Source organism: Mauremys reevesii, linkage group 2 (assembly GCF_016161935.1).
Source record: "Mauremys reevesii isolate NIE-2019 linkage group 2, ASM1616193v1, whole genome shotgun sequence".
NCBI lineage: Eukaryota > Metazoa > Chordata > Testudines > Geoemydidae > Mauremys > Mauremys reevesii.
The window spans coordinates 89,335,931-89,352,616 of record NC_052624.1 but is presented as its reverse complement, the minus strand read 5'-3'; the positions used below and the strand labels follow the sequence as shown (position 1 = coordinate 89,352,616).

The 16,686-nt window shown below is 41.6% G+C and overlaps 1 protein-coding gene across 2 annotated transcripts in view; it reads left to right on the top strand.

The window, feature by feature from the left end:
- TBX20 (T-box transcription factor 20) overlaps positions 1 to 16,686 on the top strand; it is a 46,946-nt gene that overhangs the window by 1,285 nt on the left and 28,975 nt on the right. For both annotated transcript variants that reach the window (XM_039527294.1, XM_039527293.1), the window contains exons 3-5: positions 2,785 to 3,019; positions 6,354 to 6,518; positions 12,319 to 12,427. In XM_039527294.1, the coding sequence (XP_039383228.1) occupies positions 2,785 to 3,019; positions 6,354 to 6,518; positions 12,319 to 12,427 (509 nt within the window). The remainder of the gene's footprint in view (positions 1 to 2,784; positions 3,020 to 6,353; positions 6,519 to 12,318; positions 12,428 to 16,686) is intronic.

Below are 16,686 nucleotides of genomic sequence, written 5' to 3'. Positions count from 1 at the left end.
GACTGCTGCACAAATCAAAGAATAACGTTTGCTTCTTCTGTTTAAAGTTCTAAAATTTATTTTCCTTACAGAAGCTAAGGAAACCTTATCACAAAGCCATCTTTTTTTTATTACTGCCGTCATTTTCAGTCGAGGTAGTTTAGAACATTAACCAGTAACCATTTTCTAAATTCCTCCACTTTTAGTTACACTGTTTATTTAACAACCGTTACCATTTATCGAAAACATCACTCTGTAAGGCAGAAGGCAGATACGTTTCTCTCCACTCACGTGAATGATGCAAGAGAGATTACTTTAAATTGTTATGTAAATTACCTGTACTTTAAAAAGTACAACAAACAAAACCCGAAAACAATTATTCCACTATAATAATAAAACTTATGTACACGGTTCTGAAAGTTTTTGTTTGTTATCCTTTGATTACTTAGCCTATGCACCTTGTAAGAAACAAAAATCAGATTGTTTATTTTTAGTACATAATCATTTTGAATAGTAAGTCATTGTGAGTTTCAGTAAATGAGTTCACTTAAAATTACTTAAACCCTTTAGTGAATCTGATTCAAGACGACCGAGTTGAACGTCCAGATTTTTTATGGCTATACCCAGAAACTCGCAGGAAAATTAAAAAAAAAAAGATTTTCTCCAGAAATGTAGGGTCTACATGAATAGTATTAAATCAAAAATTGGAGGGATTCAGCATTGCCAGATCGCTTGATATCTGCTACATCTAATAAAATTATACGCTGTCTGATCTACAAATCTTTCATGTGTTTTAAGTATTCTTTTTGTTTTCTAATTTTTGGTTTATGGTGTGATGCAGGCCGGATACGTTATAAAATGTGTGCTTGACACAGAATCCCATATTTAACTTCGTCTTGGATTATTCGCTGCTTTGTCTATCTCTACTGGAAACACTTCTTCAAGTCATATTCGATTTCTATTCATGTTCCAAAACAGATTAAAAAATCATCTAGTACACCAAATATCCTCATTCAATATTTGTATTTTGAGGATTTGGGGGAGAAGTCGCTGCTTTGTGATTTTAATGGCGTATTTGTTCAAGGAAAGTTCGTTTGAGTCTGGAGATTCAAATAGAAGGAAAGGCATATTGCTGTATTTTTGATCCAAGATCATATAAAATGAAACCAGGACAGTGGCGTTCGTTAAACTCCTAACATAACATGGGAGAGATTATTGTTAGAATTGGTTTCCTTTCAAATGACAATTAAGTTAAACTATTAAATGTACTTTACAAAACGTGTACGTTATTTAGTAAGAAAATAATAGTTTGAATTGTTTGTACATACATTTATCCTAGACAAAACATCATAATTTACTGATTGGCAAAATATCCAAACGCCAGATATAGATTATTTTTAAAACCTCTTTTGAGGACGCCAGTTTCCAAACAACACATGTGCAGCGTTTGTTTAATAATCGTGTATTCTGGCAAATGTACTGACTGGTTTCAGAATGTGTTAGCTGTATTTTTCTTCTCTTTTCTTTACTGTAAGCGCAGTCGTTTAAATTATTTAAGGCGAAGTGTTTGGTCAACCTCGTTAGGATACCTGCAAAGCTGTAATTATAACAAAAGGGATGGGGGGAAGAGCAAGAATTAATCTCTTTAAAGACTTCAAAATCCCCTCTTACTATGTTGGCCTCTGTTTTATATTTATATCCACGCCGCCCACAAAACACTTTCTATCCCCCAAATATCTCCTGCATCACACTCAAGTAGTTTCTTTTTTAAGGGTTATGATAATAGGAACAATCAGAAAACCCTCCTGCATTCAATCACACTGACTTGCGCAGTCTGCCCTTATCAAAACTGGAGCCGAATGCTCCTGTTTTAATGAGAATTAGTCATCTTGTGGTCAGTGGCAAAGTGACCTTTCCACTGAAATCCCCTATTAGCAGGAGATATTGGACAATCAGCTTTCCTGTGTGTTTGAGGTGCCCTCCGCGCAAGGCTCTCTGGTCACACGAGGGTAGAAAACCAGTGCAAATAGACAGTCAAGTCGCTTCGCCTGTTGATTATTTTCTTTTGAAACTTTTAACTTAATCCGTTTCTGCTGATTCCCTCGGAAGCACCAGGCACCAAGACAGGATACTGGGCTAAATAGACCATTGGTCTGACCCTGTGTGGCCGTTCTTATGTTCTTCTCTGAACACTCAGTTCTGGAAATGCTTTTTGGGCTCGGGAAGGTTCTGGGCTCACTGTATATAAATGATCGACATTCTTGAGATCCAGATGTAGGGAAAGCCAGGGTTTCTCTCTTCCGGTCCTTAGACCGAGGGAAAAATTTCTCTCCCTCCTGGGAGCTGTGACTTACCCAGCTTCCTATTTTTGCGAACTCTGTCATTTGGGATGCGAGAATGTCCATGATACTGAACGGGCTGCATTTGTTTCGTCCATTGGAAATACTACACCAGAAAGAAGTTCATGTTCAGTGTCTCCAGTAGCTAATATTCCCAGGGACCAAGATCCTCCCCCCAAAGCTAGTTTAAGCGATTCAGTGTCCGGGTGACACCTGAATAGCCGTACCTTTAAGAGAGACTCTGAGAATCAGGCCCATTTTAAGGCGTCTCAAATTACACACCCAAAAATCTTTAGTGACTTTGAAAAGACCTGGCCCCATTCCGTCGTTTAGATTTAGACAGGAGCCCATTGCATTCCTGGCTCCTGATGGAGTCCTTGTCTACACAGCTCAGAACCTAAATGCCTTCTATAAAGCACTGGTCGTTTCTCATTATCATCTCTCTTCCTCTCTCTCTCTCTCTCAGAACAATTTGTTGAGAAATCCTCCTGCGCTCAGCCGCTGAGTGACTTGTCCAGCCTGGATCCCCACGGGGAGTTCAGCGCCAGCCCTTCCGCCCTCTGCACCGAGCCCCTCATCCCCACCACCCCCATCATCCCCAGTGAGGAAATGGCCAAGATTTCCTGCAGCCTGGAGACCAAAGAGCTGTGGGACAAGTTCCACGAGCTGGGCACTGAGATGATCATCACCAAGTCTGGCAGGTAAGGCTGGAAAGCAGCGTGGGGGACGAGTGGGGGGGCTGGTTTACTCGCCCCGTTTTCTGTGCTGCCGGCTTGTAAAGGGACTTGTAAAGAAACCCCCCAGGGAATTACCCCCTCCCCCAAATGCGGCCAGCTGCTGTAGGGCTGGGAGGGACTCGCCCTACACCCGGCAAGGTGGAGCGGAGGCCGAGTAGCCGCGAGCGCTGGCTCATCAGTGAGCGGCAGGTTGGCCGGGCTCCCCGGGCCAGGCGGCTGGGAGCAGCCCGCACGCGCTCAAGGGCGCTGGGACTCGCTGGGGCTACCAGGCAGCCTCCTGTGTTAAGCGGGGGGAGCTGTGTTTGCAAAGCACAAGCTTATTCTTGTCCCGCTGTGCGTCTGGGCTGGGAAGAGAGGACCCCAGCCCGCGGGGTGGGTCGCTCCCCCGGGCCTCTGAGCAATGCTCGCATCCGGGGTCATCCTCCCAATTTGCACTGTCTGCACCCAGTGCTAAACTATTGCATGCATTTCCCTCTCCCAACCCGCCACATTGGCTAAAATATTATTGTATTTAGAATGACAAGTTTGACCCCGAACTCCCAAACGAAACAAGTGTTTTTTTCTAAATCCCATTTATTTTAAAATTGTTTGCCCTGGATTTACTATAGAGTCCCTTAGCGCCCCCTGCAGGCCCTATGCCAACACTATCCCTCATGCTCAGAGAGAGAGAGAGGGCCAGCTGGTTCTTTGTCACACAGACACCATGGAGCTTCCTGGAGGGGAAAGCTCCTGGTGCAATCCGCTGACTGATCAACAGCTGGTCACCAGGTTGGTGTCACCAGGTTGCTGGTGTCACCAGGTTGTGCTGGGGAACGGGTGCTGCAAGTATCCTACCCAGAGCTACTGGGAAGAGGGGTAGCTGTTGGGAAGGGTGCATCATTCAGTTTCCTTCCACCCACTGATCCCCTTAATTCTTGTACCTGAGATTCCCGCTGTTTGCTTTGGAGAGGCATGTTCCCCAAGCTATTAGCATTGAGCACTTGTTGGTTCTGATCCTTTGAGTAGAGATTGCTCCCAAACATTGGCCCAGATAGGCTCAAAAGCACTGAGGGAGGTATAATGAATTAGATCTTAATAGGCTATTTGTAAATGCAGGAAGGAACTTCAGATGGATTATTGTGGAGACCTTAAAAGCCTGAGCTTCCAATGTCCCTTTTGCAGATTTAAGGAAGATGCTTTCCACTTTGCTTTGTCTCCTTTCCTTTATAGTTTAAGAAGCAACTCCCTCTAGCCCCATCAAAGGCTTCTAGTGACTTCATTGGGTTTTGGATTTGGGGCCTTACTGATTTAGGGGACATGTCTCTGCTTGGGAACGTGCCTGTAGACTATGCACATCATAGAGTCTGTTCCGTGGTCATGCTGATCCTGATCCCATTGAAATTAATTGCATGACTTCCCAATGATTCAGTGGGTAAGTTCAAGCCCTTTGTTGACAGTTGGGCAGGATCTGGTGCAAAAGATGCTGAAATAACAAGAGATAAGCCATAATGGCCATAGACTTCAGTGGAAGCAGAACTGGGCCCTTAATTAGTTGTAAGCCAGAGCAACATTAGACAGATAATAGAATCATAGAATTCAAGATCAGAAGGGACCATTATGATCATCTAGTCTGACCTCCTGCAAGATGCAGGCCACATAAGCCGATCCACCCACTCCTTAGCAAGCGACCCCTGCCCCATGCTTCGGAGGAAGGCGAAAAACCTCCAGGCCATTGCCAATCTTCCCTGGAGGAAAATTCCTTCCCGACCCCAAATATGGCGGTCAGCTGAACCCCGAGCATGCGGGCAAGACTCTCCAGCCATACCCTCTGGAAAAGGTTATATCATATCATTGACCCATTGTACTATTTACCAGTGTGGCACTTAATTGACCTATTGACTAAGCCCATTATCCTATCATACCATCTCCTCCATAAATTTATCTAGCTTAATCTTAAAGTCATGGAGGTCCTTCGCCCCCACTGTTTCCCTCGGTAGGCTGTTCCAGTATTGCACTCCCCTGATGGTTAGAAACCTTCGTCTAATTTCAAGCCTGAATTTCCTGACTGACAGTTTATATCCGTTTGTCCTCGTGTCCACATTAGCACTGAGCTGAAATAATTCCTCTCCTTCCCTGGTATTTATCCCTCTGATATATTTAAAGAGTGTAATCATATCTCCTCTTATCCTTCTTTTGGTTAAGGAAAACAAACCAAGCTCCTCAAGTCTCCTTTCATACGACAGGCCTTCCATTCCTCGGATCATTCTAGTGGCCCTTCTTTGTACCCGTTCCATGTACATGGATCTTTGCACATGTAGTGTTGTGATGTTATATAGTTTTTAAAAATTGTTACTTTGTGTTATAACTTTTGTTGATGCATATTTGTGCACACACACTCACAGAGTCCTGGAGAAATAAATCATAATATAAATTTGACAAATGTCTCCTTTTTAGGTTTACAAATCATGTGCAACTCCCCCATACTTATTTTAAGTTACTCATACATTTCTCCAGTAATTGGTTTTTAGGTCAGTCAAAAACAGTTTTGAAAATTCACAATTTGTGTTATGTTTGGTAGCAGTGTAAGTCACTTGGTAGTGGTTTAATTCTCTGATTATATGATTTTTGTAACTATCAAATAGCAATGTATGTTTTGTGTTGCATCATCAGGTGTAACATTTGCAATTTGAAGTGTCCGTTTTTATTACTTAAGCAATTTAATATGCCATTTTTGGTAAATATTGGAGCATTTAGTCTTAAAATTCATTTTTCACCAGGGTTCTTGTAAGTAAAGCTCATTTTCTAGAATACTTCTGGAAAACATTAACAGAGTAAAAGAAAATAAGATCAACATTTGCAGAAATACTAATGAAAATCGTTTTTGTAGTATTTTCCCAGCTCCTATATATGTATGTGTATATATATACATATATATGGCATATATATATATATACATATATATGGCATATATATATATGTGTTTAGAAAAAAAATCACACTGTGTCTATAGGAATGATACTCAGAAATTAGAATAATTATACTTTAACTCCCAGGCAGAAAATATATATCATATAGAAATTTATATTTCCTCCTGTCTCAAAAAAATACTCTAATTTCAGAGTATCAGCTCTATGTGTATTTTATAGGGTTACAGATTATTTAAATGCCCATCAAACTGAAATATAAATATTTTGACATTTTTCTTTCTTCCTGGTGATTTGAATGTAAATTTTTTTTGTTTTAATTTGGAGCAACATTTCAAAAGCTCCTTTTTTCTGCTGCCTCTTCATGTTTATTTTCTAATTTCCCTCTATTTCAGGAGAATGTTTCCTACTATTAGGGTTTCCTTTTCGGGAGTGGATCCTGAGGCCAGGTACATAGTGCTAATGGATATAGTTCCGGTGGACAATAAGAGATATAGATACGCTTACCACAGATCTTCCTGGTTGGTAGCTGGAAAAGCTGACCCTCCGCTTCCTGCAAGGTTTGTTCATTTCATAGGTGATCTCTTTTTAAAAAAAAATGCTGAAAAAGTACCTTTGAATGATCTTTCAAAGCTGATTGCAAACAGTGCTCTAAGAGCCTGAGTCTGTGCCCACTGGAGCTGATGGCAACACTCCCATTAATTTCAGTGGTGCACTGTCAGGTCCTGTATCCATACATGAGCCAAATATTTGACTTATGCTACAGGTTCCAAAGGCAAGCAGGATTTGGCCTGAGGATCAGTTACAGAAAATGGTTCTGACGATCAATGGAGAAGGAAACTTTTAAAAAGACATTTATTTTCCTCTTGTTATGACTTTTTTCCTTCGGGCCTCCTTTTTAAAGCAATCCAGGCACCTTCAGCTCAATGCCAGTAGAAATATTAAATTACAGCTTTGATACCAAGTAGAAATGCCAGATTATTTTCTAACCATTGACCAATGTTTTCTAATTAATGAGTTTACTACTATACTATACTCATCTCTGATGTCGTCTGGTGTGCATGTATCCAATATAAATGCATACACACATGGGTAATTTTTTCAGGAAAGTTAGGATTTCTGAAACTTTGGAATAATAAATAAAGTTAAACAAGTTAACCCCTTTTTCACAATGAACAAAACAGACAATTCGCTTCTAAAACGATTGCCTCACAGCAAGTGATACAACATGGTTATGAACTCATTGTGGAACATGTATGCTGGCAGGCTGCCACAGCTTCGGTACAGAACTAGCTGAGCTTCAACACTTAGGTCTCAATTTATCAAAACATTTAAGCATGTCCTTAAGTCTGTGCTGAATAGGGTTGGAGTTAAGGACATACTTAAGCCCCATCGACTTAAATAAGACTTAAGCAGATGCCTTGGTGATTTTATGAATTGGAGCGTTAGGCATCTGTCGCATTTTGGGCTGCAACCCAGGCCAGTGAGAGGTTGTGTTATTGCTTGTCCTGTAACCCTGAGTGTCTTAAAATGAGCTGCTGCTGTAGCTTCCTGTCTGGATGTTCTCCCCCAGCATACAAGCATGCACTGAGTATTTGTGTGATAAGCCCTAGTTCAACAACTCTGACTCCAGCAGCCTGCTTGTTACACCACAGCCACACTCTGGTCTCCACCAGTTTTGGTTACCTCTAAGCCAAGAGACCCCAACATATCTCCAGTCCTGAATTTCCCCCAAACCATCTGCCCTGAAATGTCCAGCCCTCTCCTGTCCCACTCAGAGACATAATAAGGTTTGTTTGCTCCCTTAAGGAGTCAATATCCAGCAGCTTGCCACATTAACTGGATTAAGCAGCTACTTCACTTCAAACACAGTACTTGGTTAGTTTTAGATTAAAATAAAACAAGTTTATTAACAACTTGACATAGGTTAAGTGATCCCAAGTAAAAGAAATAAAGGTAGAGATGGTGCAAGCAAATAAAAGTGGAAATGCATGTAAAAGTCTGAAACTTAATCTAGCAAGGTACAGTCTTTGTTTAAGATGGTTTCTCTCACCAATTATTTGTTGTCATGCATGGCTGACTGTCTCTCCATCAGGACCTTTCTCAGAAATATGAGGTGCTGATTTCTCTTGTCTTTTTAGGTGAAAGATAAAGATGGAGTCTCTCTCTTTCCCTTACATTCCCAAAGAATTGTCTTTGTTCTCCAAGTCAGGAAGGCCTTCTGTGGATTCAGTCTCCTGTGTCTGCCTAGGGGTAGGAGTCATATCAGTTCTCTGTCTCTTGAGTTCAGGCTCAAGACAACCCCACTGGTTTAGCTTGATAGCTTTGTTTATGGTTAATATGTAAATTGAGGTAAACCAATGTTCCTTCTAGGACAAACCCCTTTGTCACCTTTACTTAGACTAGACTGTCTTTGTCTTAAACATTCTCTAGTAACATTATATAGAGGGAATATATAACTTCACATGTAAGGTTAACACATGCATTTTACCATGGCTATAGGTTGTTCTTTTATCCCTTCTGTTAACATAGTAATTTGCTGCTTACTCACAGTTTGATTTCATATTGAAAAATATCATCTTTCCTTGTGGGAGAAGGAACATAATGTCTGTAAAGTATGGCAGGATTTGGGGAGCTCTGGTGTATTTGTGTTACACTGCTCTGTTGCTAGATTTGGAGTGTCAATGCTAACATTTTATCAAATAAGGTCTGTTTAAATTTATTGCTGCAAGTAAGTAATTGATTATTGTTGTTTTTTTAAGTGGTGTTTACCCATCTATATCTTTTTTTGATTTCTTGCAGCCTTCTCTTTGCTCTCTTAAATCTGAATAATCTAACTGCAGTATTGTGAGCTTAAAAATGCTGAATCCCTCGGGTACTTTCTGAGATGCTATGGGGTCTTATGGGATTTTATGGGGTTTTTAGATAACTGTATACAAACTTTACACAATACTTTGTAGCTGTGTAGTGGGAATTCCCACAATTTACATAGGTTTGTCATAAATCTCAGCTGCTGCCATCAGAGGTAAACAAATGACCCTTTCTTTTTTATATTTTTGTGCCTGGCGCACATGATCTGAAATTATTTTTAAAATCAGGATTTTAATACTGTATTTACACCTAATAAAGTTTTAGGGTCTGATCCCGCTCAAATTGAAATTAAAAGTTAAACTCCTATTGACTTAAATTGGAGTTCAGTTCTGCTCCCACTATCTGGAGTCAGTGATTACATTTTCACCTAAATGATTTCTAAGATCCTAAGCCAGCAAACACACCTGGGCTTTAACTTTAGTAACATGAGACATATAATTGGGGCTACTCTATGTGCTTAAGTGTTTGCAGGATAAGACAGAACCTATGGCATTAAGATGCTGATCCCTCAAAGATATACATACACACATAACTCTACCAACATGAATAGTCTCAGTGACGTCAATGAGATTATTCACGGGAGTACAGTTATGCACATGTATAAATTGCTTCAGGATTAGGGCCTTAAGGCTTTTCTTTATTTTACTATAAAAATAACTTTCAACACTAGAACAACAACTGTACTTGAAATTAATAAGTACTATATGATGCCACTGGGAAGATTATCCCTTCCTGGATCTTCACTACAAATAACAATTATATCCTTTTCTTCCTGCTGTCAACATTTAAATCAAGTTATGTGGCTTGAATAAAAAACACTTTTTCAGAAAATCCTTGTAAAGCTTTTAAAGTGCTTCCAGGGATAGATTTTTTTTTTCTTTCTGTTTTACAAGCTACAGAGAACATTTGAAAGAAATACCAGTCCTAAACATTCCTTCATGTACCTTTACACTGTACCTTCCCTCTTTCCTCTCCCTTTTTTGTGTTGAGAAATGTTTTGACTTTGGTGACGTGGCTAGCCTAAAAAACCCATAATGGTCTGGGGATTGAATGTGTAATATTTATGCATCTGTAGCAGACAGTAGCAAAGAAACTTTTTTTTATTACATTTTCAAACTTGCAATTTGAGCCCGATTCTGCCAACTTTCTGTCTGTACAAAGTACAAATTAAGTTAGTTAAAAGTCACATGCCTGGAGGGCTTCCAGGATCAGGCCAATATTAACAAACTGAACAAAAGGAAAATGTAATGAAAGCTCAATATACTATAAGGAACCTAAAGTAGTCAGCTTAAACCTTGACTCCTGTTGCAGGCAATATAAAATAACTTACAATAAATCGTAAATTTATATCAAAACGTGGTTCCTAAAATCTTTGTAAATGGAACTGAACAACCTCTCATAACAGAGTGCTCACTAACTTCAGTGGGAGTACTGTGTATTCCAATGGAATGTCTGTGTTTATTTCTCTAATCTATTTGTTCATGTGTATGCACGTTATCATCAGTTCTCTGTGCACCAGCAGGCCACTATATCTAATTTTGAATCATCCTGTGTCTGGTGTACCAGATCTGGTTATGGGAGAAGTCTGTAGATCGGTACAGTTCAAACATGTAGGGCCATAAATTTCTGTGCAATGCAAGGCACATGCAAAGGTGTAAAGAGAAAATTACCAGTGAGTTAAAATACAAAAAAGTGTCTGAGATCTATGGTGCCACAGGGAAAATCTCTGACAAAAAATCCCCATGGCCAACAGTGCACATTGATATGTGCAAGCAACCATGGGTAGGACGGGGGGGATGATCTCACTCTGTGACTTTCCCATCAGGCTGACGGTTAGTATTCAACCAATGTATAGCCCCCATAGCTGTGGCAAGAGTTAACTGTGTGCGTTTGGTTTAAGGTAACTGTGCCTAGCAGATAAACACAGAATGGTCTCTATTCACTCTCCAAACATACATCTGAAAGAGTTTGGCTCTTTGGTCCTAGTTAGTCATATCTTGGTAAGACTGATTCTCTGTGATAATGGTGTGCAGTATTGCCAAACCCAACCATTCAGAATCATGAGTCAGGCTCCCAAAAATTATGAGACTGGCTTACAAATCATGAAATTTAAAACTATACATTTTGGGTTCCTTTTTATTTACCTTCTGGCTTTTGAGCCAGTAGGTTCACACTTTTCTATCACTTCTCTACAACTATGATTTTTTAAAATGAAAGCTGAGATTCTCATGAAATAACATGACTCCAAGAGCTGGGGCTTTAAGATAAACACCATTTATCACAAGTCTCATGATAAAACCACAAGAGTCAACAACACTGAGTATGGTGCACGGTTTTGACATCCCACAACCACTTTCAGATACCAGGGACCTATCACTCAGAGGTGTACAACCAGCACTCTTTTTGGGGCAAAGAAGCATCTAGAGAAGCAATCATGCATTGAAAGAGATAAGCTGTAATTTCTATCATGGGTCTCAGACCTGGCCCACAGACGTAGTGGGAGCATTCCAAGATTGCGCCAATTAAGTCAATGGAAGAGAATGGGCCAGATCCTCAGATGGTGTTAGTCGACATTGACTTAAATGGAATCACTCCAATTTACACCAGCTGAGGATCTGGGACAACTTCCTTTAATTAAAAGTCACAAACAAATAATAGCATTAAATCATTTTCAGTTATATACCAGTTACATATGCTAGCTGCATTTAAAGAGCCCAGCGCTTTAATGGTTCTGGTCACAACATAAGCCTCTCACACATCCTCTGTGCTTCCTTTCATCCTGCCAGCTTTCCCAAGTAGCAACTTGTTAACTACATAGAGGCAATGACTTCTTTTTTCATGTCAGACCACTGTATCTGACTGCAGCCTTTATCTTCTTATTAATGTCATCACAACTAATGTGATCCAGTGCAGGTGAAAATAATTACTAAGGTTAATGTTAATACTAAGAAAAAATACAACTTATCTGGATTGCCTGGCTAGTTCTCTCACTGCAGTATGTCTTTTTCTTTGAGCTGGAGTCATCATTATTTTAAGCGCTTATCAGTACAGCTGCTGGAAGACATGATCAATTTTTCATTTGGAAAAAAGACATAACAGTGAAATAATGTCTCCATTTTAGATTATTTTTATCCGCTGCTTAGATACAATTAGTTATGCTTATAAAAGAATAATATGCTTAGCGAATGATAAAGTCTTAAAAAAGATGGATTCTTCATTATATTCCAGTGGGTGAAGAACTCAGTTATATCTTCTATAACTTTTCATTAGTAGGTATGGTATTTCATGGATGCAGCTTAAGGGAATCCTATAACTTTTGCTTTGCTGGTAGATTGGTATGGTCCTAAGATTTGAGAAAATACCTCTTGGTGAGGCCATTGGATATCATGAAGGCAGAAGACTTATTTTAATTTTGTTTGGATACATGTTTATAAAGTCAGTACCATTTACACAAATCTGACTGCAAGGCTTCTGTGTTTGTTTGTTTAGGTTGTATGTGCACCCTGATTCTCCATTTACAGGGGAACAATTATTAAAGCAGATGGTGTCCTTTGAAAAAGTGAAACTGACGAACAATGAACTGGATCAACATGGGCATGTGAGTAGCCTACTCTGTGGTAAGGAGTACAAAGACAACACAAATTCGCTATGAGTCTGTTATGGTATGACATTAATTGGCACACGTCTTGGCACTCTGATCCCAATGGCAAAAGTGCAAATGGGTTTTGAGACTGACCTACCCTTCCACCTTTACAGGTGGTCCCTTCATATCAGTGGCAGTGCAATGGCAGAGGCTTGTGGGAAAGTTTGTACTCATTGATCTGCCCTCTTCTGTAGATAATCAGATGACTTCAGACTCCCTGGCTTGTGAATTCAACACCTTTCATCAGTGTCACCTTTACCTTGTGTGGGAAATGTGTGGCATTACCCATTGCAGTCTAAAGCCATAGACAGCTGGTAAAAAAAGAACTATCTTTAGCTTCCATGATTTATCATTTGTATATTAATTTATCAACGGGATGGATGGGGTAATGCCCAGATCATCATAGTGTTCTGATCCCACTTCCACTGCTATCAAAGGGCAGAATCCAGACTTAAATGAGGGGCAAATGTCTAGTGTCAAAGAGAAGAGAAAAGGGACACACATGCTTTTGCCTAATATGCTTCCATCTCTCTTTTGCTTTGATTTGCCCCACTGGATAGTGCTCTGATCTCTTAGACGCTACCCAGTGCCTTGTCATGTATACTTGCAAATCCCGCTCTGCTGAATTTGGTGTCAGTACCCTAAGCAATCTACATGGGAGGGTTTCAACAGGGGCATGTCTTTTACTTGCTGACCCAAAGTGGACTGGTCTTGGTGTCAGTACTGTAGTCCTGACACACCAGGAAGGGTTAATCCAGGGGTCAGCAACCTTTCAGAAATGGTGTGCCGAGTCTTCATTTATTCAGTCTGACTTAAGGTTTTGCGTGCCAGTAATACATTTTAACGTTTTTAGACGGTCTCTTTCTATAAGTCTATAATATATAACTAAACTGTTGTTATATGTAAGGAAATAAGGTTTTAAAAATGTTTAAGAAGCTTCATTTAAAATTAAGTTAAAATGCAGAACCCCCCAGACTGGTGGCCAGGACCCGGGCAGTGTGAGTGCCACTGAAAATCAGCTCACGTGCCGCCTTCGGCACGCGTGCCATAGGTTGCCTACCCCTGGGTTAATCCAACACTGAAACAAAGGATGTAACATTAAAAAAGACAGAATTGCTCCAAAGTCAAATGTGTTGGATATAGAGACACTCAACCTTTACATAAACTAAACACAGAGCGTCATAGGGTGAATTTGGGACTTTAAGGGGATTAAGTCCCAACTCTGACCTGTGCCAGGTTTTCCTCCTAAGTTAAGGGGCTTGGAAAAGTGAAAGCATGTGGCTGAGAGCAGGTGGCTGGGAGCCTGACCTGGTTGTGGGAGGATCAGCAGTGACTCTCTGCTTGGGAGCCTTTTCATGGGAAGGCTTAAGACCCTGTGAATTGTCTAACTTGGTGGGAAGAAGTCCTGAGGGAACCCAAGCCTGAAGAGTAGGCTTAGGATGGGAGGGTTTCCTGTACAAGAATTAGACTATGTAAATTAGTGTTAATAAGTGAGACCCCAGGAAGGGAAAGCTGGTTTTGAACATACCTCCTGAAAACAAAAAAAAGAAAAGAACGGATGCCAACACACTATTCTTTTCTATATTTTTCTTTAATCCTCCCCCCGCTTTTCTGGCTAACATGTTTTTGTTTTGTTTTTTTGCTCATGTTCCATAAGAGATCTCTAGAAGCAAAGCCAGTTTTTTGTTTTTGTTTTGCCATTGACTTCAATGAGTGTAGGATCATGCCCTAAGGTCTTGATCCTGCAATGAGATCTGTGGGGCTGAATGTTGTGCATGCATAGAGCACTGACCTCAGTGAGGCTCCAGGAGGGTAAAGGGATGCCCTTGTGTGGAATTCATTGTAAGAGTGAGGCATTTATTTTCTTAAATGATCTCTATCTATCTATCTATCTAAAATCTGACAATCTATGTGCTGTAACAAATATATTTTTTGTAAATGCGAGGCAGTTCATTTAAAAAAAAAATCACTTTCCTGAGCTAATGCTGCAAATGATCACCTTATAGTGAAACCCACTTCTGTGAATACCAGACAAGGGGACAATCCTGCACAAAGAGTACACACTGATATAGCAAATAATCTGATAGAATATCTGCGAGAGCTGTTAATGTCTTCACTTTGTGAAAGTAAGGGCCAGATTGTGACTTTCAAAGCAACAGCAACATGTTTGGGAGGGGCATGGATGTGCCCTGAATTTGGCTTTGTCTCCACTAGCACTTTTGTTCGTAAAACTTTTGTCGGTCTGGTGTGTGAGAAAAACCCCACACCACTGACTGACAGAAGTTTCACTACTGCCACTTGTTGAAGGTGGTTTAATTATGCCACCAGGAGAGCTCTCTCCCATTGGCATAGAGAAGCTACACGGGTGACTTTACAGCAGTACAGCTGTGCTGCTGTAAGGTGTGTAGTATAGACACAGCCTCAGTGGAAGTGGCTGCAGCCACACTACCTGAGGAGAGTGAGGCAGTGAGAATGCCTCTGGTGGTGCTGGAGACGACACCTCTGCCTCCTTTTGGAGGTACAGTCTGTGCTTTTGCCCTCATTTGGTTAACTAGAGCATGCAGCAGGATGGTCCTGTCCACACCCTCACCCATGCATACCCTTTTTGCAGTGTATAGTAACATGGCCAGTACTAGGACTCCCTCAAATCTTGCACAAGGAATACAACCACTAGGATCATGGCTACCCCCTGCACGAGTGGGTAATCAGAGAAACAAGGAAGAGAACTTTCCTCTTTTCTTACTCATCTGTGCAGGGAACCACTAGAGTGTGATCCTAAATGTGCTAGGCACCAATGTATCACAAGAAGATGGCATTCCCATAAAGGAAGATCTGACCAAAGACAAAGGACCTGACAATGCATTCCTGTTGCATGCAATACTCCTGTTTACATCCAATGCCACACAAAGACTGTAGTACCAGGTCCAAACGTTGTGGGAAGAACATATTGGTTTATGTATTTATTTTAGAACACTCTCCATTTAATTTTTGTGTCCTTTCATATTAGAGTAATTATCAATATGTAAATACCATCACCAGATACTGTATATACCAGGGGAGGGCAAACTTTTTGGCCTGAGGGCCGCATCGGATTTCGTAAATTGTATGGAGGGCCAGTTAGGGGAGGTGGTGGTGGCGTGGCCCCCACCTCCTATCTTCCCCCCCGGGACTCGTGCCCCATCCAATGTCCCCTGTTCCCCGACAGTCCCTCTGGGACCCCTGCCCTATCTCCCAACCCCCGCTCCCTGTCCCCTGACTGCCCCTGGACCTCTGCTGCCCCATCCAAACCCTCCTCTAATTCTCGATGGCCCCCCCAAGACCCCTGCCCCATCCAACCTCCCCTTCTCCCTGTCCCCTGACTACCCCTGGAACCCCTTCCCCTGACTGCCCCCTGTCACCCCATCCAACCCTCCCTCCTTCCTGACTGTCCCCTGGGACCCCTGCCCCCATTCAACCCCCTCGACCACCATCCATAGCCCCGTCCCTGACCACCACCCCAAACACCCCTGCTCCCTGCCACCTACTCCCTTACCACGCTGCCAGGAGCACTGGTGGCTGGCGGCACTACAGCCATGCCGCCGGCTGGAGCTGGGCCACACTGCTGCCCCCGCCACCACACAACACAGAGACCGGGTCAGGCCGGGCTCTGCAGCTGCGCTGCCCCAGGAGCTGACAGCCCCACCCCCCAGAATATTTCGCCAGTGGTGGAGCGAGTGAGCTGAGGGGCTGGGGGCGAGCCTCCCGGGCAAGGAGCTCGGGGCCGGGCAAGACGATCCCGCGGGCCAGATGTGGCCCACAGGCCATAGTTTGCCCATCCCTGGTATAGACCTATGAAACAAATTCATTCATTCTATGAAGCCTTTGAAACAGATGGCTCTTTGAATTATGGCAATGATATTTTGGAGTTAGCAGGTTTGATTTTTAAGCCTTCTGAAATGGCACCTTTGGATTTAAAAAGCTCCTTTTCTCTGACTGGTTCTCTTATTTGGCCTATTAAAATGTTCATTGCATTTGACAAGCCATGTTGGCTCATAAGGGAGTCTTAATGGTCTTAAAATGCCTTAATATTTCAGGTTTTTAGATACAAAAGTTGATTGCATGCGTGTTCACAGAAAATGCACACACAGGGTGTCAACGTAGCTTAACAGTGAAAATCCCAGCTGTAATGATTAAAGTAGCCTATGGGAGTTAGACACTAACTCTCTTCAATGGAC